Source organism: Pipistrellus kuhlii, unplaced genomic scaffold, assembly GCF_014108245.1.
Source record: "Pipistrellus kuhlii isolate mPipKuh1 unplaced genomic scaffold, mPipKuh1.p scaffold_m20_p_1, whole genome shotgun sequence".
Classification (NCBI taxonomy): Eukaryota; Metazoa; Chordata; class Mammalia; order Chiroptera; family Vespertilionidae; genus Pipistrellus; species Pipistrellus kuhlii.
This window is the reverse complement of record NW_023425404.1, coordinates 38,947,271-38,971,510: the sequence shown is the minus strand read 5'-3', so window position 1 is coordinate 38,971,510 and position 24,240 is coordinate 38,947,271. Positions and strand designations below refer to the sequence as shown.

General features: G+C 37.3%; 1 protein-coding gene and 1 pseudogene across 14 annotated transcripts in view; one reads left to right on the top strand and one right to left on the bottom strand.

Annotated features, from left to right (window-relative positions):
- Positions 1-24,240, bottom strand: part of SLTM (SAFB like transcription modulator) — a 59,401-nt gene that overhangs the window by 2,573 nt on the left and 32,588 nt on the right. For 10 of the 14 annotated variants that reach the window (XM_036440518.2, XM_036440545.2, XM_036440536.2 and 7 more), the window contains 13 exons: positions 23,652-23,701; positions 20,767-20,885; positions 16,826-16,975; positions 16,258-16,361; positions 15,994-16,160; positions 15,426-15,511; positions 14,783-14,946; positions 12,277-12,457; positions 11,422-11,546; positions 10,194-10,382; positions 5,959-6,273; positions 5,711-5,852; positions 3,696-3,856 (listed from right to left, as the gene is read on the bottom strand). In XM_036440518.2, coding sequence (XP_036296411.1) covers positions 3,696-3,856; positions 5,711-5,852; positions 5,959-6,273; positions 10,194-10,382; positions 11,422-11,546; positions 12,277-12,457; positions 14,783-14,946; positions 15,426-15,511; positions 15,994-16,160; positions 16,258-16,361; positions 16,826-16,975; positions 20,767-20,885; positions 23,652-23,701 — 1,953 coding nt within the window. The remainder of the gene's footprint in view (positions 1-3,695; positions 3,857-5,710; positions 5,853-5,958; positions 6,274-10,193; positions 10,383-11,421; positions 11,547-12,276; positions 12,458-14,782; positions 14,947-15,425; positions 15,512-15,993; positions 16,161-16,257; positions 16,362-16,825; positions 16,976-20,766; positions 20,886-23,651; positions 23,702-24,240) is intronic. The other 4 variants (XM_036440470.2, XM_036440491.2, XM_036440509.2 and 1 more) reach the window with 2 other exon arrangements.
- Positions 7,086-7,382, top strand: LOC118731173 (annotated as a pseudogene).

Genomic DNA, 24,240 nt, shown 5'->3' with positions numbered 1-24,240 from the left:
CTGGGTGAATGAGATCAATTAATTTGACACTGGTAAATTAAAAAAATCTAGAGGCAATAACTGGGACATGAAGGTTTGAAAGTAGAGAAGAATGAGTTGGATGTGACCTTGAATTTATGGAAACAGCAGGCCATTTACATGGAGATCACAATATAGAACTCCATTTGAAGCCAGCAAAATGGATCAAAAAGGTAGAAAGGAAATTATGATGCATTGGAGTATTTTAAACACACACACACACACACACACAAGCAAGCAGTAGTGAGAAATAGTGCCTAAGACATAAGATAATAAATAAGGGACTCTATATTTATCAAGAAACGAAGGCAACATCTACAGACAGCTTATACAACTAAAAAAAGGAAGATGAATGATCCAATTAAAAAATGGGCAATGGACCTAAATAGAATATTTTCAAAAGAAGACAGAAGGAAGGCCAAAAGGCACATGAAAACATGCTTACAGTCACTAATTATCCGAGAGATGCAAACAAAACAACAATGCAGTACCATCTCACACCTGTCAAAATGGCCAACATCAACAAATCAACAAACGACAAGTGTTGGTGAGGTTGCGGAGAAAAAGGAACCCTCGTGCACTGCTGGTGGGAATGCAGACTGGTGCAACCACTGTGGAGAACAGTATGGAGCTTCCTCAAAAAACTGAAAATGGAACTCCCATTTGACCCAGTAATCCCATTCCTAGGATTATATCCTAAGAAACTAGAAACACCAATCAGAAAGGATATATGCACCCCTATGTTCATAGCAGCACAATCTACAATAGCTAGAATTTGGAAACAGCCTAGGTGCCCGTCAGCAGATGATTGGATCCAAAAACTATGGTACATCTACACAATGGAATACTATGCTAACATAAAAAAGGAATTCTCATCATTTGCAGCAACATGGATGGAATTGGAGAACATCACGCTGAGTGAAATAAGCCAGTCAATGAAAGAGAAACACCACATGACCTCACTCATTTATGGATAATAAAGAACATTATAAACTGATGAACCAAAAGATAGATATAGAGACAGTAAAGCAACAAGCAGACTGTCAAATTACAGTGGGGAGGGTAGGGAGATCCTGGGGAGATAATACATCAAACGAAGGACTTGTATACATGCATATAAGTACAGCCAATGGACACAAAACTCTGGGGAGGGAAGGCATGAATGGGAGGAGGGGAATGGTAAGATATGTACACAGATAATAATTTAATAATAATAAAAAAGAATAAAGAACCCAGAAATTGACACAAACTAAGCTCAATTAATATTCGACAAAGGAGGCATGAACATACAATGGAATCAAGGCAGTTTCTTCAATAAATGATATTGGGAAAATTGGACAGATACATGCAAAAAATGAAACTAGATCACCAACTTACGCCATACACAAAAATAAACTAAAAATGGATAAAGGAATTAAACCTAAGACAGGAAACCATAAAAAAATACTAGAGGAATTCACAGGCAGCAAAATTTCAGACATATGCCAAAGTAACTTCTTCACTATTAATGCTCCTAGGGCAATAAAAAATAAAGTGAAAATAAACAAATGGGACTATATCAAAATAAAAAGCTTTTGCACAGCAAAAGAAACCATCAACAAAATAACAAGAAAGACCATTTCATGGGAGAACATATTTGCAAATGTTATCACTGATAAGGGTTTAATCTCCAACATCTACAGGGAACTAACTCGTACAACTCAACAACAGAAAGATAAACAATCCAATCCAGAAATGGGCAATGACCTAAATGGAAACTTTTCAAAAGAAGACAGAAAGGCCAAGAGACATATGAAAACATGCTCAAAGTAATTATCTGAAAGATGCAAATCAAAACAACAATGTGGTACCATTTCACACCTGACAAAATGGCTATCATCAACAAACCAACAAATGACAAGTGCTGGCGAGGATGCGGAGAAAAAGAAACCCTCGTGCACTGCTGGTGGGAATACAGTCTGGTGCACCACTGTGGAGAACAGTATGGAGCTTCCTCAAAAACCTAAAAATGGAATTCCCATTTGACCCAGTAATCCCACTTCTAGGAATATATCCCAAAAAGCTAGAAACATCAATCAGAAAAGATATATGCACTCCTATGTTCATAGCAGCACAATTTACCATAGCTAAGATTTGGAAACAACCTAAGTGCCCATCAGCAGATTAGTGGATTAAAAAACTGTGGTAAATCTACACAATGGAATACCATGCTGCACTAAAAAAGAAGGAATTCCTACTATTCCCAACAACAAGGATGGAACTGGAGAGCATTATGCTAAGTGAAATAAGCCAATTAGAGAAAGATAAATATTACATGATCTCACTCATTTATGGGAAATAATGAACAACATAAACTAATGATCAAAAACGGATCCAGAGGACAGGGAAGCATCAATCAGACTGTCAAACCTCAGAGGGAAGGCAGGCGTATGGGAGTAAGTGGGACAGATCAACCAAAGGACATGCATGCATGCATGCATATATGCCTAACAAGTGGACACAGATAACAGGGGGGCGAGGGCATGAGTGTGTGTGAGTGTGTGTGAGTGTGTGTGTGTGTGTGTGTGTGTGTGTGTGTGTGTGTGGAGGTTGGGAAGATAATGAGATGAAGACAAATATGTAATACCTTAACCAATAAAGAAATTAAAATGCAAAAAAAATAAAAAAGAAAAGAAAAAAGAAAGAAAAGAAAAAGAAACGAGGGCAGCCGAAACCGGTTTGGCTCAGTGGATAGAGTCAGCTTACGGACCCTGAGGGGTCCCAGGTTCGATTCCAGTCAAGGGCATGTACATGGGTTGCGGGCACATCCCCAGCTGGGGGTGTGCAAGAGGCAGCTGGGTCGATGTTTCTTTCTCATTGATGTTTCTATCTGTCCCTCTCCCTTCCTCTCTGTGAAAAATCAATAAAATATATATTAAAAAAAAAAAAAAAAAAGTCAATCATGAAAAAAAGCATTAAAAAAAAAAAAAGAAAGAAAAGAAGGCATTGGTAATCTTCAAAAAACCAGACAGAATGAGTGATGAGGCTGTGCAGACGCAAGCAGAAATAAACACTTAAATTTGATGGTAGATGCACCCAATAGAATAGTGGTAACTTGAGTTAGTAAGCCAACCTAATATGTCTTCTAAGACCAGTCAATGGGAAAGAAAGAAGAGCATGCAAAAGAGGAAGAGGCCAAAGACTTGCCTGCTGAAGGGCCCTATGGGTGTTGGTGTGAAAACAAAATAAAGCTTGCCTCTTAGCCTACGAACAGACTATGGGTTAAATGTCCACCAGTTTTGCTAGGGTTACTTTAAAAGGGAGGAAGCAGAACAGACTTTCAGTTTTCTTCTTCCTTTCTAGGAATTTTAGGAATGACATGTAGTGAACAAAAAGATGGTTCCAACTTGAAATTAATGTTCATTATCTACCAGATTTTGACATACATTCAGGTGTGTATCTAGATCAATATGCCAGAATGCCAATCAATTAACTTATCATGAGGAATATAAAACGCAAAAATTAACATCAGTTGCCCTTCATAAAATCTCTTGGAGATTTTTAGTTAATATGGGGAATATTTGGGTAGGTTTAGGGGTGTTGTTATCCAATCTCTCAGAAGCTATCATGATCTTTAAGGAAAGAATAAAGATATGGATGTGTGCTGGCAGAAAATTCTTAACTACTTACTTACTTACCTTGAATGTTGGGTTATCATGTTTGCCCCTGACCGGCCATCACCCATTCGCCTTGCATCATGATAGCCAGGCCCCTGAGAAGGTGGGCCATGCCACTCTTTTCTTGGTCCGCTTGCATCCCGTCCATGGCGTTCAACCACGCGTCGTTCTTCAGGGTAGTGCTAAAGACCATATTACAAGAGAAGTCATGACACGCTCAGCCTCACACCAGTTTACTTGTGTTAGTATGCTTTTATTTATTCTTAATTTTTATTATTTATTTTAGAGAGAGAGAAACATTGGTTTGTTGTTCTACTTATTTATGTACTCACTGGATGCTACTTGTTATGCGCCTGACCAGGGATCAAACCTGCAACCTTGGTGTACTGAGATGATGCTCTAGCCCAGTGGTCGTGGCAAACCGCAGCTTGTGAGCTGCAGTTTTCGGACCACTGCTCTAGCCAACTGAGCTACCTGCCAGGACACTGGTGTGCTTTTAATGTCAGAAGCAAATTAGTAAGATGTCTGAGAAAAGAATTAATAATAATACAACAACAAATATAAAGGGTTTCCATCTATTTTGCATTGAGAAGCTACTTAGGGTAGGGTAGGGGAAAATGATGCAGCTCTGTAATTTCCATTTCTATGCTTTCTAGCACCCAGGTACTTTGTGAATGCTGAATATTTCTGGATCTCTATATAATGCCTGGGTCTCTATATATGTAAGAAAGTATAGTGAGAGACAAATTAGGGTATATGATCAACATGAGAACAGCACAAAAAAATAGGAGTTGCCATCTTATTTTATAGAGTACTAGTTAGTCCTATGGCTCTGACAATGTCTTATATTCATGACTATAAAAAAACAGAATACTGAACACAAAGAAACAAAAGCCACAGAACCTAGGAGCTGAGAAAAGAGGAGTCAAACTGAGCTTACAGGGAAATAGGCCTGTTTTAAAAAAACTAAAGAGAACACTGGTCAAACAACTTATTTATGAAAAATAGAATTTTCGAGGGAGGAATAGGATCTCTCCCAGGACATCTTTCTTAAAGGAATATCTGAATGCAGAGGGCTAGTCTATGATACTGCCTTAGTTTCACTCTAAATACAGCAGGATATCAGATTATGTACCCAGTCTTAAGGTTTACAGGTAAACAGCTCAATGAACTGATCTACTGAATATTTCTGCTTATTAGAAACAGTAAAGCTTATAATGCCACCAGGTCCAAATTTATGTCATAATGCTCTAAATAAAACAGAAAGTATAAAGTGCTATTAGCAAGAATGCCAAGGGATTAAATTTTTTTCTAGTAACAAAAGTCCCTAAAAGCCCTGGCCTGTTTGCTCAGTGATTAAAGTGTTGGCTGAGGACTGAAGGTTGTGGGTTCGATTCCTGATCAAGGGCACACACCTCACTGGGTACCTGCAGGCCTATACTCCCAAGTGTGCGTCGCAGTGCCTACGATGTGGCTTGCATCGTGGAGCACAGCTACCTGGAAGTGCCAAAATGCCCTCTAGGGCAGCCAGGGACATACTGGGGCTTGACTTTGTCAAACAGCTCTTTGTTGCACCTACCTTTGCTTTATCAAATATAAATCAGATAATAAACATGAGTATCTTCTTAAATAAAAATTTTTTTAAAAAAGGGCACATACCTCAGTTGCCCAGTAGGGGTGCGTATGGGAGGTAATCAATGTGTCTCTCTCATATAGATGTTTCTCTCTCCACCCCTCCCTTCCACTCTCTCTAAAAATTAACAGAAAAAATATCCTCAGGGGAGGATTAATAACAACAATAAAATGAACAAGAATTTCAGGGTTACTATCCAACTTCTTTGAATTACTGATGTTCAACTGGTTAACCAGCAACCCACAACCTTTGGACCAACTTGACCGTAAAATATGAAAAACTGATTTTTTACAGGAAACTGGTCTCCCAGTCATTCTAATCAACCAGTCTAGGTCACATCAAAATGCTAAGTCCTCTAACGTGTTTCCTGAAGAGTTGAGCATAAACCTTTATAAGCACTTACCTGTGCTCCACTTCCCCGGTCTGTAATGACCCTTTCTCCTTCTCTGCTGCCATAGCTGGAAGCATTACTGCGACTCCCGGGTGGGGCCCCTCTTACACTGTGTCCTGACACTTCTCTCCCAGATCGCTCTGGCCTTTCAACTCTGTTAAATGAATCCCAAAAGGTATGCGATCAAAATTCTATTATAACTTTCTTTTAACCCAAATGCAATATGTGCCATTTAGAGGCATTACAAACCACACGGATACCTTGCTTCCCGTTTGTCACTGGACAGGCTTCCTTCACTTTTCCAGGCGGAGGTCCTAGAGGGAGTGGGCCCTGCTTCTCGAGGATGTCTCGGGTGAGTGATATCAGGCCTGTTGTGAATGATCACAGTTCTCCTCTCTTCTCGCTCCCCTCGTACTTCACGCCTGTCTGCTTCTCTAAGTTCGTTTCTTGGTGGTGGAGGCTCATTTCTTCTGGAATCACTGAAATTTTTGGGATACCTTTCAAAATCTGGATCTTCTCTTCGTGCAGTAGGACGTGCTTTTTTCCCGTCACTTTGACCAACAAAGCGTTCTCGCCTATTGTTTATCCAAAACAAAGAACATAGATCCTCAGAAGGACTTACTTGGCCTTATTCTTCTTAACTTTATTTACATAACTCACAATAATTATATCTTCTGTAAAAATTAACCTAAGGAAAAGCCACCAAAATATCCAATATTATTGATTACTAGAGGCCTGGTACACAGATTCGTGCACGGATGGGGTCCCTCGGCCTGGCCTGCACGCTCCTGCAATCCTGGACCCCTCGGGGGTGTCAGACTGCCAGGTTTCGGCCAGAGGGATGTAGCAGTGCCAAAGTGGCAGGTGGCCGGAGAGGAACCCCACCGGGGCTGGGCACAGCTCCACCACTGTTCATCCCAGGTCCGTTGCACCTGCCACCACCACCTGGTAGCACTGCCTCAGAGGCAGGAGAGGCTCCCACCGCCACAGTTGTGCTTACCAGCCGAGAGCCTGGCTTCTGGCTGAGCTGCACTCCTGCTGTGGGAGCCCACTGACCACCAGGGGGCAGCTCCTTCATTGAGCGCCTGCCCCCTGGTGGTCAGTGTGCATCATAGTGACTGGTCGTTCCAGGTGTTTGGTTGTAACAGTCACTTAGGCTTTTATATAGATAACAACTCATAATCTCTTAAGCTCAGGTAAATGTCTGGCATGAAGGTTGGTTTTTTAGCATCAAGGAGGGATTACATTTAACATTTAAGGCACTACCAACCTGAAGGATGTTTCACCACTCTTAACAATTGAGGCACGTCCAAAGCTAACAGTACTCCCACTTAGTTTTAAAGGTTAAGAAGATAAAGCCAACCCTTTCCGGTCATGACAACCTCCCCACAACAATATTCCTTTTGCTAAGGATCTCCTCCATCCCTCTCCAGAAGAGAAGAGGAAACACAAGAAGAAACACCTGGTGCAGAGCCCTAATTCCTACTTCACGGATATAAAATGCCCAACCTGCTAAAAATCACCATTGTCTTTAGCCATGTGTTTTGGTTGCTCTACTGTTCTCTGTCAGCCAACAGGAGGAAAAGCAAGGCTTACAGAAGGATGCTCCTTCAGAAGGAAGCAGCACTAAAAGCACATCAAATCAAGATGAGTGGGAAACCATGCCAATAAACACATTTTGGATTAAAAAAAAAATAAGATAAAGTTAATCTACTTAACCTTGTTATGGTGGCCTATCAAGCAAATTTTCAATACTGATCATATTCCCAGGAACAAAACTGAACAGAAGAAATTGCTGTGCTGTGTACTGGGAGCTGGAGAGTTTTGCCAAGATAATCTGGGCCTACAGAAGATTTGGAAGTTACTTGTCTGAGATTAAGCCCAGAAAACAGTAACTCAGACCAGAAAAAATGTTCTGTTCACCAGTATCCTCTAAAGGAGACTTCACTCCAACCAGTGGTATATGAAAGTGAATCTCCTGTCTCTATTTTCCTAAAGCCATTTTATATTTTCTAAATTAATGAGTGCTAAATACAGTTACTCAATTTTAATTGCCACCACTAGGGGAAAGAGAAATGAGTGATGAAATAATTGTTTAATATATATTTGCAGCTACGGTAGAAGAAATAAACCTAGTGTATTAATTCATATACTAGTAAAGTCATCTAGTATAAATTGTGATGTTATATTGAAATTTTATCATGTTATCCAAGATACAAATTTATTCTTTGTTTAAACCTGGGTTATTATGGTAATTTTTAGTTGATTAGTTGTTTTTTCTTGGCTACCTCTTAATTTTCTTTCTTTCTTTCTTTTTCTTCTTTTTTTTTTTTTACCTCTTAATTTTCTTTGTATTACAATCCTCTTTAGCTGTCCCTTGTAAATTCTGTATTATAAAACATGAGCAATTTGAATGACTGAGAAAAGTTACTGCCATTCACAGGCATTATTTGGACAGTTCATAAAACTCATGAATAAATGGGATTATTTTATGTTTGTGGGGGGTTTTTTTTGTTTGTTTTTTAAGATTTTGTTTTTCTAGAAAGAGAGCGAGAGGGAGAGAAACATTGTTTGATTGCCTTCTGCATGCCCTGACTGGGGATCGAGCCTGCAACCAAGACATGTGCCCAGACTAGGAATCAAAACGGTAAACCTTTTAGTGCAAAGAATTATACACAACCAAGCCTCACCAGCCAGGTAAGGGTTTTTTAAATTTCTATTTTTGTTCTATTTTATTATTTACTAGACACCTGAAGCACGAAGACTCGTGCCGAACGGGCCATCCTTATCCTGACTATCAGCACAGCCTCTGCTCTGGCCCAGAGCAACCTTTCCACCTTCCTACCTGCCCAGTGACCCAGAGTTCCTGGGGTGGTGGGAAACACCTGTGTCTCGCCCTTAGCTGCTGGGTGCCTGGATATGCAAATTAACCAACAAAAACGGGTTAATCTGCATACCTGCTTCTGATTTGCTGGTGGGCGCCATGAAGGTACAGTCAATTTTGCATCTTTTTCTTTTATTAGTGTCACTAGAGGCCCAGTACATGAAAATTCATGCACTTGGGGGGGGGGGGGTCCCCTCAGCCCGTCCTGCCCCCTCTCCAAGTCCAGGAGCCCTCAGGGGCAGGAGGCAACCCAGCAAACAAGGAAAGGGGATAACCCATCACACCTCTGCACCTACCACTGCCAGCAGTGTAAGCCTCAGCTGACCCTGGTACCCGAGCCTTGGGTGGCCCTGGGCAGCTTCCATCCTAGGCTTGCCTACACCTCGAGCCAGCCCTGGGCAGCTGGGAGCTGAGGGAACTGGGGGACTCCAGAGGCAGGCATGTGGAGGGGCTGAGGGGACTGGGCGCTGCCATTTTTGAGGGCGTGACAGTCAATTAGCATATCCCATCCTGGGCACCACCATCTTTGTTGGCGTGAGGTTCGATTAGCATATTCTCTCTTTATTAGTTAAGATGTTGCAGCATTTTTATATTTGGAAAGGAGAACACAGCAGAACATAAGGTAAAGGAAAACAAAAATCTGCAACTGGATTGATGACTTTTTCATGGAGTATAACTGTTATGCAAATTATTTTAGTAAATTCAACATTTGAAGGGAAAACTTCTTATATCTGCAAAAGTATCAAACATGACATTTTCAAAGCCTAGAACTTACTTAAATTTAAAAAATGTTGGTCTAAAATCATTATAAAGAAAGCATGGACATAGGTCTACCAGTTGAACTGTCCGTTAGAGCAAATCCTGACTGGACAAGTTAGCTGTGGTTGACCCCTGTGTGGCAGTATACTGCCTTTTCTCTTACTGCAAAGGACAGAAGCAGCTAGAAAGTTTAGGTTCTAAAAATAAATAGGCTGGTTAGTCTTTGGGGGCTTCTCGAAGTGTAGAAAGTCATCATGTAAACACTGCATGTCTAATCATTTTAGAGTGGTGGCTGTTATCTCTTCAGGAGTTGGTGCACAAAGTAAATTTCAATGATTTATGTTTCCCATGGTCATTTCTGAGTATCTTTCCCACGAGAGAAAGGGAAAGAAAACCTACACCTCATGTGTGTGAATTTGGGACCTGTTGGCCAACGGGAATGTTACTCCATGGAAATACAGATTCTTCATGGAATATACAGGTTCAGTTTGTTTGCTCTTGTTACTGTGTAGCTTCTAAGCTTGGTTCTTAGATCTGTTTCTTTTTTTAAACTAGTTCCATTCACAGTTCTTACAGCCTCCTGGTTAGGTCATTGTGACTCTTGAATTATAATATTTTGAGATGTTTTCACACCAAAATGTACAAAACAGGGAGTAAAGGCAATTTACAGCAAACAAAACAAAACAAATACACAGCTTATTTCATATGAAAACCAAAACCAAACATACGATTTGTTTTGAACACTCAGTTATGACCTATATACTTTAAGACCTATAGATTTTAAGAGAACCAAATTTACCACGAGCAAGGCTCATAAACCAAATACAACTATTTTCAATATAATCTATGTACCTTTCAAAAGATGAAGACTGTACTGATGAACTCTCAGGAAATCTGCCCCTCTCTCGATGATCAAAGTCATTAAATCTGGTCTGTTGGCGAGAGTAGTCAGATCCATGGCCAAATCGTGCATCAGTATCTAGAGCCAATTTTTTATTCTCGCCCCAGTAAGGATCATCTCGCCTTGAAGAGAAATATTTGCTAATTTATATAAATTAGTATTATAATAACCAAACAACACTAACTTGGAGTCATACATACCACATGCTAGGAACTGTGGATAGAGAGTTAAACTCAAAACACAAAACATTCTGTTATAAGAACAAGCTAGCAACAAATTATTAAATTATGTAAAGTGATATAGTGTTAGAGGAATTTCACAGAAGAGAAAACAGTTGAAAAAGTGTCTTCTTTAAAATTATCAGGTGGAAAAGACAAATGAGGTAAATACTCAGCATACCATTTTAGTAGTAAAATTTTTTTTAATATTTCTTGTTTTGTTAATATATTTTTATTGATTTCAGAGAGGAAGGGAGAGGGAAAGAAAGATGGAAACATCAATGATGAGAGAAAACCATTGATTGGCTGCCTCCTGCATGGCCCCTACTAGAGAAGTCCTTAACCTGGGCACATGCCCTTGACCAGAATCAAACCCAGGACCCTTCAGTCCGCAGGCCAACGCTCTATCCACTAAGCCAAACCAGATAGAACTAGTAATAAAATTCTAACCAGCAGTAGACAAACTTTTCAGCTATACTTAATTTTAGAAGGGTTAGAAGGGTTAAGTCCCAAACATCATTCACTCATTACACCTATTTCTCAACACAATCCACTAAATGTCATAGATTTCATATTAAAATTAAATGATTATATTATATTTTTGAAATCTTTCGTGAATCATGAACACAGACACACAACAGAATCTATATTTTAGCCTTCCCAAATTTATGGCATCCATTTTTGTTAACCTATAAGTTTTAAAAATGGGTCTGAGAACCACCACTGAAACCTACATGTATTTCTATCATACTAGAAAAACATTTGGCATTAGGAAGGAGAGACTTTTCCTACTTGATAATGTACTATGTCTACTCCATTACTGCAAACATTCCCATCTCTGTGGATCATGACCTCTTTATTCTAGGAATGGCTGCCTATACTTTCTAGTTCTCTAGATTGTTTTAGCTTGAAAGGAGTAAGACAGCAAGTGTAACTGTAAAAGAAAAAAACAAACATCTACCTATGATCTATATCACGTGGGCGTTTCAAAGAATTTCTTTTTTCTTGTTCATAACGAAGCTGCTGCTGTTGCCTTCTCAGTTCCTCTCGTTCTCTAGCAATACGTTCAGCTTCCTTACGACGTTCCTTCAGACAACACAGAAGGAAGAACCAACCAATGCAAAATGAAAACATAAGGTAAGTATATATGCAACCTTGTTTTAATCCTATCATTAAGAAATCATCATAGACAATCACTAGGCAAAACACTGGGGGCAAATACATAAACAAATATGACTCTAGGAATAAGTAATCTAGGCTATAGTTACTATTCTGCAATATTGAAAATAACAGAGATTGATTGAGTGGTAAAAGCTGGCAAGTAATTGGGAAGGTTAGATTTAGTTTAATCATTTGATGCAAAGAAAAGCACCCACAGGGAATTAGAAATAGAGTTCTTAAGGCAAATGGACACTCAGGGACTTAAAACCCTGGATGCAATTCTGCAGAGAGGCATTATTTCCTTCCAGCCTTGGGAAATCATTCCCACTACAATATGTAAGGAAATAGTTATTTTCTAAGGTTGGGATAGTGACAGAGCCTGGATTACAACTACTCTGGACTCATAGTCCTATGCTCAGACTATTAGGCTGCCATGATATTGCAGAGTTTGAGTTATTACCAATTGGCTAAAACTACTAAATGTACTTTTAACTAACACCTAATTCATTGTTAACTTTTAGGGGCACTTACTAAATGCTCATTAGCTGAACTCATTCTATAGAAGCTTTACCAAAGTAAAGCAAATTTTAGGGCAAAAATCACAAGGGTTTGGAAAAGGTCAGTTATTTAAGATGAAAAGATTTTCTGACTGCACCTGTTCAATACGAATGCGTTCCCTTTCCAAGCGTTCGCGTTCCATTCTCTCTCTCTCTAGTTTTTGCCTTTCAATTTCTAGGCGCTCTCTCTCTCTGAGTAAGCGTTCCCGGTCTTCCCGTTCACGAATTATTCTAATGCGTTCTCGCTCTCGACGCTCTCTTTCTGCAATCTCTCTTCGTCTAACAAAAATCAGTATTTAGAAATACTTAAATTATGCTAGCACTGTGTGAAAGAGAATAGTTTTATAATTTGAAATTTTTATCGAGATTTTTATCGCAATTTTAAACTTCAACTTAATCTAAGTAGTTTTAATATAATTGGAAAGAAAACTCAAAATAAGAAAACTTTAAACAGACCCCAACACTATTTCTTATTTATTAAGATTGTCAACTGAGAAGCTGAATTTTATACAGTAGTTGCCTTAGATGATTTCTGCTTAAAAATCCCACTATAGTAATAGCCCATTAATCAATTGACATTTTAAAAAGGAGATATTCTACATATATAAATTTACAAAACTACAACTTACATTATTTCTGACAAATATTTCTATAGTATACAGTCTGTCCTTAAACAAGGTTTACCTTATTTTGATGACTTGGGAGTCATACTAATCAACATGAGTTATAGCAAATGTTGGATGTAATAAAATGGAGGCCCTTAAGGGCTTGTTTTGGAGTATTCATTAGCCCAAAATGGATGGCTCAAATGTTTGCTGAACTGGATTAACTTACTATCAGACTTTTAATAGTTTTTGCCATTTCCTCTCTAAGGAACTCAGTGTACTTTATCTCTCAGCATGTCTTCCCCCAGCAACTTAGTTCTCAAGGCCCCATGAAAATCTGAGGGGCATTTTTAATCATTACAATGACCAGGGAGTTGCTACCAGCACTAACTGAGTAGGGACCAAGAATTCTAATAATTTTATGATGCATAGGATAGTCCTACACAACAAAAGAACTGTCCAATACTCCTAATATCTTTCAAATGACATAATGGACATTTATGTCATCAAAACAAACAAAAAAATCACCTTAAAAAATCCAAGCCTAGAACTTATTTTTAATAAATGCTAGGTTGGATTGTTTGCTTTGACATGGTTTAATATTCACTACAATTTCCAGAAATGCAACTCCCTGCAACAAAAAAAGGGGGGGATTATACTCTCTTGAGCACTTCACCAAGAGTTGTTCACCACTTCAGAAACCACGTCATGATGTCAGCACCACTCCTGGTCTTTGACTCACCAATACGACATACCAATATCAGTCTGTATTTGTAGCTGTCACATTCTCATTGAGTCTAAAGAGGGGTACAAACATCTGACTACTTCATTAGGTCTTCTGGAGAGGCATGCCTAAACATTCACATCTGGAATACATGCTTCATTATAAATTACTTTATTTCTCCTTTAAATTAGAGTTAAGGTATCATTATTGATTTTCTGGGAAATTATTTATATAGGTAGGTACATTATATATCAATCTTATTTCAGAATAGTAAACAGAGTACTGCAACTTTTTTGTTACATATAAAAGGGTTCTGAGTCAGATAGTTTGAGAATGCTGCTCTAGTAGCCACTACTCTTTTTTTCTCAACTTATCATCTAAATAGGAAGCTCAGCATATTGGGACTTCATAAAAAAAGGAAAAAAGGTTCTGAGTAATGCAAGGATTATTTCCTTTTAGTAAAGTGTATGGCAATAACAGTATTATTTAAATTGATAAAAATATCTCTGGTAGTTCCTAATACTCTTGTGAATGAATAGGTGAAATCCCAAGTTATCTCTCAATTAGGTTAATTTTTGGAAATTTATATTATAAAACACTTTAACAAGAATATTTTAAGTGATATCCAAAAATTAACATACAAAAAAGGCAAATTGGCACTCGTGGTGAACAGCTAAGATACTGCCACCAAAAATAGAAATGTTTTTTGTTCTCGGTTTCTTTTAAAGAGAATTCTTGGTTTGAGAGATAGCACTTGAACAAAATAAGGTTTACAGGGCAAATCTTCCTCCACGGGGGCTCTAGTCCAAAGTATAATACATTTTTTCTAAAATGTCAACATACTATTTGAATACTATAGCTTACATTGAGACTATGCTATCTCAAAAATCAAATTTTCCGTTAAAAAACATGTCTTTTATGGCAGCAACTTTGGAGAGGAAAGAGCATTGGACTTGGAGTCAGAAGACTTGGGTCTGAGTCCCGACTCTGCCACTCATTAGCAATGTGGCATTGGAAGAGTCATTTAGCCTCTCTGGGCCTCTTTTTACTTTTCAATTATATAATGGGCATAAATAACCTTATAGGACAGCTGAGACAGAGACAATAGATGGAAAGGTAACTTTATAAATTGTAAAATATCATGCAAACTTGAGAAATAATTAAGTTTTACTCTATTTCTTAAAAGTGGCAAATAGCTTTCTGTGGGAATACAATTCTAATATTATTAAATATGTACTTATAGTTAAAGACAGATGTAAAATAGACTGTTTCTACCTTCGAAGTTCCACTGCTTGTCGCAATCTTTCAAAATGAACTAAATGTTCTCTTAGTTTTTGTTCCTTCATCTTTTCAAAAGGCAAGATGTCTTTCCTTCTGTAGTCTTTGTCCCTTCTTTTATCTAGGCTAGCTCTTTCCTTTTCCTTGCTTCTTCCATGAATCTGTAGGGGAAATAATTATAAAAGGACTAGATGTTAAAATAATTTTGGACTGTTTCCGACATTCAGCTGGTCATTTAAAAACCTTAAGTGAGCGCCGAAACCGGTTTGGGTCAGTGGATAGAGTGCCGGCCTGCAGACTGAAAGGTCCCAGGTTCGATTCCAGTCAAGGGCATGTACCTTGGTTGCGGGCACATCCCCAGTAGCAGGTGTGCAAGAGGCAGCTGATCAATGTTTCTCTCTCATCGATGTTTCTAGCTCTCTATCCCTCTCCCTTCCTCTCTGTAAAAAATCAATAAAATATAAGAAAAAATAAAAAAATAAAAATAAAAACCTTAAGTGAGTAATGGCATTCTGTTTTTCTTAGATTTTCTAGCATGGAAATATTACAGAGATAATTAAAGAGGAAGGTTATAGAGATACTGAATTATCTTTTTTTGTAAACAGTAAAATTATATACAACATCCCTTTCAAAGACTTACTTTCTCATATTTTCCTCTTCTTGATGGCCTACAATGATCTCCTTTAGTTTGGTCTAGTATTACCATACGTCCAGGGCTCTTTGAACCTAAGAGAGAAAAAAATATTAGATAAATATTAGATAAGTGTCTAAAAATTATTTCATTTAAAAAATATTACGTGAAAATGCTAAATTCTTAGACTAGATATTCACAAACCAATACATGAAATTAAAAAACCTACTTATTTTATGAGAACATAAATGCAAAGTTTAGAAATAGCTCAATCTGCTAATGCAAGTATTTTCAGGGATACCAAAAGATCCCAACTCAACTATAGTTGTCAATCTATGATAGTATTAAGTCAGCCCAGATTTAATATCAAGGAGGCTTAGTGGGACAAACACTTTTATTTTCTAGGAGTAAAAATTAAGACAGTTAGTCCTATTAGACCTCCTTTTCTAAAACAGTAACACCTAACAATGAAGTTTAAATATTCATCTAGTTTTAATTTCAAGTTTTCCTTTCCTCTGTAAAAATTAAGTTGTACAATAAATTAGAAAGAGACTGAGAAGAGAGATACATAGCATACTTATTCGCTTCTTTTCTTCACTTTTTTTAATGAATTCAGAAGTTTGGCCACTTGATCCATTATCATTCTTCTCATCTTTACCTTCCATTTTCTTTGTATCCTTGCTTTCTTTCTTTTCAGATTTCTCAGACAACCTTTTCTCTTCTTTTTTGACAGAAGTTTGTGTCCTGACCACAGCACCCCACACAAAAACACAACAGAATGAGAACTAGTGCATCAGTATACCAAAAAAGTCAATGTACTTATCAAAAAATAAATCCTTACTTGCTACTTCTATCACTCATGTTTTTTTTGTCCCCAGAATTTCTTGAACTACTCTTTTCATCATTTTCTTTCTTTAATTCTTTCTTAGATGGATCACCTTTAACCTGAAAGGTTCAAACAGAAGAAAAAAAAATCTTTATATTTTAAAGTTACATTTTTATGATTATAAAAAGTATGTTGATGGTCAAAAATTTGAAAACTATAAAAGTTATTGAATGAATGCATAAAAATCATTCTTAATTTTACTTCCGACTAGTGTCACACTTTTAAATTGAGAATTACAAGTCCTCAAAGTAACCCTTTATAAACAGGCAAGCTTACTTTTTTTTTTCTTTTTAAAAAAAATACATTTTATTGATTTTTTACAGAGAGGAAGGGAGAGAGATAGAGAACTAGAAATGTCAATGAGAGAGAAACATCGACCATCGACCAGCTGCCTCTTGCACACCCCTTACCGGGGATGTGCCCGCAGCCAAGGTACATGCTCTTGACCGGAATCGAACCTGGGACCCTTAAGTCCGCAGACCGACGCTCTACCACTGAGCCAAACCGGTTTCGGCAAGCTTACTTTTTCAACAGAAATTAACTGTCCATGCAGCTCGGTGCGATGAAGATGTGCGATACATCTGGACACCTCTGTGCTTGAAGACATAGTTACTATGCCATAGCACTTGGCCCCAGGACTTCGAGCATTTGTAACTACCTTTGCACTCAGAACCTGTAAAATAAGATAATACTTTAGAAAGTTTTACTTCACAACTATACGGATTTTAAACAGATGAAAGTTCAGAACTGAGACTTTTCAAGTTAAATGATCTATTTAGGTACATAAATTCATGATAAAGGATAAATAGGATAAATTTGCATACATATATCTTTCATTCTTTTGATCACCATCTACCTTGCCTATAAATACTTAGTAAATATTCAAGAGAACAATTTAAAGCATCAAAAAGCAATTTATAATGAACTCATGTATGTACGTGCATAACCCATGGACATAGGAGGTAAGAGTGGGGGGGGCTTGCAGGGGGCAGGGAGGTTGCAGAGGGCAATGGCTGGGGGAGAAAGGGGATCTACGTAATACTTTCAACAATAAAAATTAATTTTTTTAAAAAAAGCAATTTATCTTTTTAGTTTTTCTTTTTATATTTTTCAAATATACAGCCAAAACACAGTCACATCAATTAAGTAATGCAGAGGTTGGCAAGCTGCGGCTCGCGAGCCACATGAGGCTCTTGAGCCACGGTTTGCCGACCACTGAAGTAATGGTACACTTAATGAAAGCAAATAACATTCTCAATTAGATTTGGGCCAAAATTTCCATTAAAGGAACCCTTGAATCTCTTTAAAAAAAAGATAAGTGTCACTCAGCCAGTGCAGTGGTTGAGCATTAAACAAGGAGGTCACAGTTCAATTCCTGGTCAGGACTCGGTCCCCAGTGAGGGGACATGCAGGAGGCAGCTGATGAATGATTCTCTCTCATCTTTGATGTTTCTACCTCTCTCTCTCCTTCAAACTTCCTCTCTGAAATCAACAACAAAAAAGTATCTAGAAAGTTTCTAAGTGAGTTTAAACCTTGTTCTATCCTATGAGTTATTATAAGAAGCTTTAAAAATAATCAGCATATATAAAAAAATAGCTTTGAAAATGCATTCTAAAAATTGTACTTTAAAAAGACACTTTCCATTTATGGCCTTATAAAAACAGCAAATAATCTCAGCTCTATAAAATGCATAGTTAGGAAATATAAGGCAGAGATGGCTGAGCAAGAAGAAAAGTAAGAGAACAATCTAGGGTGAAGAAAGAGGAACACAGACACAATACCAGGAAGGATATTAAGGTTTTAAGTTATAGGTGGCTAAAAATTTAACTTTTATCTTTACCTCTGGGAAAAGCCAACTTGCCCAACAGCAATTTTATCAAGTGTGTGGTATCTTTATATAAGTTTAGTCCTAATAAATGCTAACATTAAAATAGTGTTATTATCTCTAACAATAAATTACTGAAAATAACCGAAACCGGTTTGGCTCAGTGGTAGAGCGTCGGCCTGCGGACTGAAGGGTCCCAGGTTCGATTCCGGTCAAGGGCATGTACCTTGGTTGCAGCTGATCGATGTTTCTCTCTCATTGATGTTTCTAACTTTCTATCCCTCTCCCTTCCTCTCTATAAAATATCATTAAAAAATATATTTTTTAAAAATTACTGAAAATATAACAAAAAGTATACCAAAGCTGCCCTGGTCAGTGGTTAGAGCATTATCCCACACACTGAAAGGTCACAAGTTGGATTCTTGGCCCCAATCAGGGCACAAGTCAAAGGCAACCAGTGCAGGAGGCAATCAATCAGTGTGTCTTTTTCACATTGATATTTCTCTCTCTTTCTTAAAAAAAAAAATTAATGAAAAAAAAACAAACAAATCCTTGTGCCTAGCTGATTTGACTCAGTGGATAGAGCTTTGGGTCCCGGGTTCAATGCCAATCAAGGGCACATGTGGATTGCAAGCTTGATCACCAGTAGGGGGCATGCAAGAGGCAGCAAATTAATAATTCTCTCTCATAATTGATATTTCTCTCTTTTTCTCCCTCTGCCTTTCTCTCTAAATTCAATAAATATATATATTTAAAAAGAAAAATATATCCTCGGGTGAAGATTAACAAAAACAAAACAATAAATTATTGAAAATAAAACAGAAAGTATACCACAGCTGCCCTGGCCAGTGCCTCAGTTAATTGAGCATCATCCTGTAACCAGGAGGTGGCCAGTTCAATTCCTGGTCAAGAGCAAATGCTCATGTTATAGCTCCATTCCCGTTAGGAGATGTGCAAAAGATAGCCTATCGATGATGCACTCTCACATCAATGTTTCTCTCCCACTCTCTCTCCCTTTCTCTCTAAAATCAACAAATGGCTCTTAAAAAAAAAAAAAAAAAAAAAAGTATACCACCGAAACAGGTTTGGCTCAATGGATAGAGCGTTGGCTCAATGGATAGAGCGTCGGCTTGGGAACTGAAGGGTCTCGGGTTCAATTCTGGTCAAGGGCATGTACCTTGGTTGTGGGCATGTCTCCAGTAGGGGGTGTGCAAGAGGCAGCTGATTGATGACTCTCTCTCATTGATGTTTCTAAGCCTCTATCTCTCTCCCTTCCTCTCTGTAAAAAATATATTAAAAAAAAAAAAAAAGTATACCACAGCTGATCTTGGGACTATAATTCTCAGTGTTCTATATCTGATGCCTATAAAAACTCTCTAATTAAATTAGAAAACAAATTTAAAAAACCCATTAATTCCTAAAATCAAGAAAATAGATTTGTATAATATTCATTAGAGGCCAGGTGCACATAAATTTGTGCACTTGAGGGGGTGGAAGGTGTGCCTCAGCTCAGCCTGCACCCTCTTGCAGTCCGAAACCCCACAGATGTCCGACTGATGACTTAGGCCTGCTCCTCGGTGGATTGGGCCTAAGCTAGCAATAAGACATCCCTCTGGCAGCCCAGGAGCTTAAGCGCGGAGCGGGCCTAAGCCATTAGTCAGACATCCTTAGCACTGCCACAGAAGGGGGAAGAGGCTCCCCACCACCGCTGCACTGGCCAGCCATGAGCTGGCTTCTGACTGAGCGGCACTCCCCCTGTGGAAGTGCACTGACCACCAGGGAGCAGCTCCTGCATTGAGCATCTGCCCCCTGATGGTTAGTGTGCGTTACAGCGACCGATTGTTCTGCCATTAGGATCAAATTGCTTATTACCCTTTTATTATATAGGATTATGGCTATTTACCAATATCAATTTAATAAATATTTGAAAGCCTATCATGTGCATACACAGAAGATAAGGTCTCTGTTATCAATGAGCTTACACTGGAGTAGGTTAACATATGATGTATTTTAAGATTTAAGTAGAAAGTAATGAGTGTTCTAAGGGTTACAGATCAATTGGAATTCAAATCAACGACTATTAATTGAAAATTCAATTCAGTTTTTGACTATTTTTCTCTTCCGTTAGTTTTTCCTTGTCAGAGAAACTTTTCCTAGTGAACCAAGTCACAGTAAAGCCTCCCCTTTTGCTCTCTTAGCACCATAAACCCCTCCAGCACAGCACTTATCACTTTATCTGAGTATTATTTTTACCAGTTTCACATTTTTCTCCAGCACTCGTCTGTTTTGTTTTTTCCAATTCTATATCCCATTGCCTAATATTAGTCTACCTATATTTTCCAGATGAATAGATCTGCCTCAGCAATCCTAGGTCCTAGAAAAATCAGGATGAATGTGATGAATAAAACTCAGTTCTTGGCTTAAGTGGGCTCAAAATATAAGCTTTTAATATAAGGATCCCAAGGGCTCAGAGTGAGATAATATGATGAAACTCGCCATTACTATAGAACTCAATAATTATGCCTATATCAGACCTAAGAGAAATAAGAACTTAGAAGAATTTATATACAGTTTTGACTAAGTCCTTGTTTCAAATAAAGATACTAGAAAGATGAATAAAAAGGTAAAAAGGATGTACCTTTCCATATTTGCCAAAGAGGTTCTTCAAATCAGCAGCTTTGGTATTAGAAGAAAGTCCACTAACCCAGATATTTTTAGTTGAGCTCCCACTGCTCCCACTAGTACTACTTGTACTTCCTAGAATAGATTCAATTATCAGATAGTTAAGTATCTCAATTAAATTTTTTAAAATAAAATTATTAAGACCATATTCTTTCAAAATTATAAAAACCTCTCATTTAATTTTGACAGTATAACTTACTATATCAAAACCAACCACAATAACAGGCAAACAACCACAGTGAGGAGACAAGTCTTAATACTGCATTCTTCCTACCACATGAGTTTTAAGTGGATAAAAACATCAACCACATGGTCTTGGACTTTTGCTGTTAAGTGTAATGATTTATACTCTACCATGCACTACATAAATACAGGCAACCAGGAAACAGTTATCTAGGAATGAAAGAATGATTAATTACCTATATTTACAATGATTTAGATTCTGAAAAGTTGGGGGTGCAAGAGGGAAATATCAAAGCAAGAATTTAAATGTTTAATAACAAAGGCTAACCAACCATCTCATTTTCATTATTTATTAGAGAAAGAGTAAGAGAAAGTGGAAATTATATGCAGTTGGATAACTCTAGACTTAACCAAAGAAAATCTTCTAAAACAAATTAATTACAAGAATAAAGACAGAAACCTTAACATTCATTAGATAGGTAAATGGTTATATGAGTGATTTCTGTATTCTTCCCATACACAAATTACAGTTTCACACATACAAATGCCAGATCTCAGACAATAGGCATAGTCACCCTTCAGTGCATTTCTTCAAATGTGCTGTTATTGAAGGGGAATTTTCATTCATTTGACTTTATTTGAGAACTAATTCTTACCTACTATAAGAGAAATAGTATATAAGCAATTAAAAGTAAGAATTTTAATAGCTTCAAGTTAATGTAGAAAGAGATAAAATTTTCAATGTTTTTACAGACTATGTGCCACAATTTTTAATTGAAGAATTAGTCAGTGTAGACTTATGAAAAGACAACATACTGCCGGGACCGGTTTGGCTCAATGGATAGAGCGTCGGCTTGGGGACTGAGGGGACCCGGGTTCGATTCCGGTCAAGGGCATGTACCTTGGTTGCGGGCATGTCCCCAGTGGGGGGTGTGCAAGAGGCAACTGATCGATGACTCTCTCTCATCGATGTTTCTAGCTCTCTATCTCTCTCCCTTCTTCTCTGTACAAAATCAATAAAATATATATATTTAAAAAAAAAAAAAAAAAAAAAAAACAACATACACCTCTGTGACGTGAATATTTTAAATATGAATGGTTGCTGCATTCCTACTCTTAAGGAACACATTTATCAAAAGGATCTGTTTTATCTTTGAAATGTAAACCAGTTTGAGTATCTTTTTTGTTAACAGTAACGTTTGGACCCATATATTTTTCTAATTACAGATTTAAACATTTTAATAGGAGAAAGTTAACATTTAACCAAGATTACTCCTCCTGAATTTAAAGGATAACAATAAATTTATTATATTTTACCTGTTAACCAAAACTGTAAGGGGCATTGATATTGCAACTAATTGTAAATTAATAAATCAATAATAAGATTCCTAACTATTAAAATATGCCAAGAAAATACATGAAATAAACTATATAGGACATATGCCACTCCTTTTTGGGGGGCACTAAAAGAGGTATTTTAGGATTTTGTATTACCTGAATGATGTTATTTGTTTTAAAAACAGGAATATTTTTCATGTAGACAGCATATATCAATATACAAGATGAAACTATAGCTTATGGCCTTGAGATAACCAGACTTCCCAATAAGATAAAGCAATCAAATATTGTACCTTTAAGCTTATAAGAATTTAAAATAAAACTATTTTCCTATATAAGATTCCAAATAAGTCAAATTAGGAAGTAAACTCCGAAGAATTAAAATATACTGCATACTGGCTATATTACTAGAAGTGTGCCCTGATTTGACGAATGAAAAACATAAAATCAGGGGAGAGTGGGGGTTAGGGAAAGAAACCAACCAAAGGACTTGTATGCATGCATATAAGCATAACCAATGGACACAGACACCAGGGAGGTGAAGGTATGGGGCATGAGTGGGGGAGAGAAGAGACAATGACACATATGTAACACCTTAATCAATAAAGAAAGGGGGGAACCTCAAATATTAAAAACTGATTTTCTTTTAAATATTATACTCCAAAAATATCTACAAGTATAATTTATAGCACATTTCCTATTAGAAAGAACAGGGATAAGTTTGTGGTGGTATGTAAGGGTTATAAATGATTGCAACTAGAAATAAAATACTTCTGCCATCAAAATGTAAAAACTGGAATACCTATCATATTAATATTCAATACAGTTACTTGAGAACAATGTTAAAATCACATTCCAGCCGAGACCGGTTTGGCTCAATGGATAGAGCGTAGGCTTGGGGACTGAAAGGTCCCGGGTTCGATTCCGGTCAAGGGCATGTACCTTGGTTGTGGGCATATCCCCAGTAGGGGGTGTGCAAGAGGCAGCTGATCGATGATTCTCTCTCATCGATGTTTCTAACTCTCTATCTCTCTCCCTTCTTCTCTGTACAAAATCAATAAAATATATTTTTTAAAAAAATCACATTCCAAAGGGATTTAATTTGTAAACTAATTTTCAAATTAGTTTACAAATTAACTAAAAAGTAATGCTTCAATCACACCAAGAGTATGCTGTAGTCTAACTCCACAGTTTACACAAAGGCCATCCTAAATTTAGTAGGTCAATTTCAAGGACTAACTGTCAAAGAAACCAGATGCAATTACTCCTTTTTTAATGAAAATATACAATTTACCACTGAAATAGAAAAAAATCCATTACCTTTGTCATCTTTGAATGATGTCTTGCTGTCTTTAGATTCCTTTGAAGAGCTAAAGAAGTAAATCACCAGAAAAAAAAATTGAAAACAAAAAACAAAGAAACAAAAATCGAACAGCTTGATATTGACTATATTTCAAACTGGTATTATTCATAGAAATTAACAATTCCAAAGGCCTAGATTAGGTTATTTGAACAAATGAGTCCCTTAGGATTCTTGCACTGATTTTCCCCAAGATGCCTGAAGATCTAGATTTTCTGATAATTCTATTCAGTGGATATATGGCCATCTTCTCCAGATTTCAGGACTGGGACTTGACTTCATTTGTGTTGTTAGGACTGATAGTTGTTCATTAACCATCATCACAAGGATTTTTAAAAATAAAACACAAAAAATTTGTCAATTTGAAAAAACAAAAAAAAACAACAAAAAAACAAATATATGCTGACAATTCGACAATGCAATCAGTAGAACACACTGCATATTACGAAGATCTTGAAAAAAAATTAAGTAACTTATGACGGTCAAAAATATTATAGGCAGGATCATAAGTACTAATTACGGTCTTGAAGCCACCCCCTTAATGTAGAG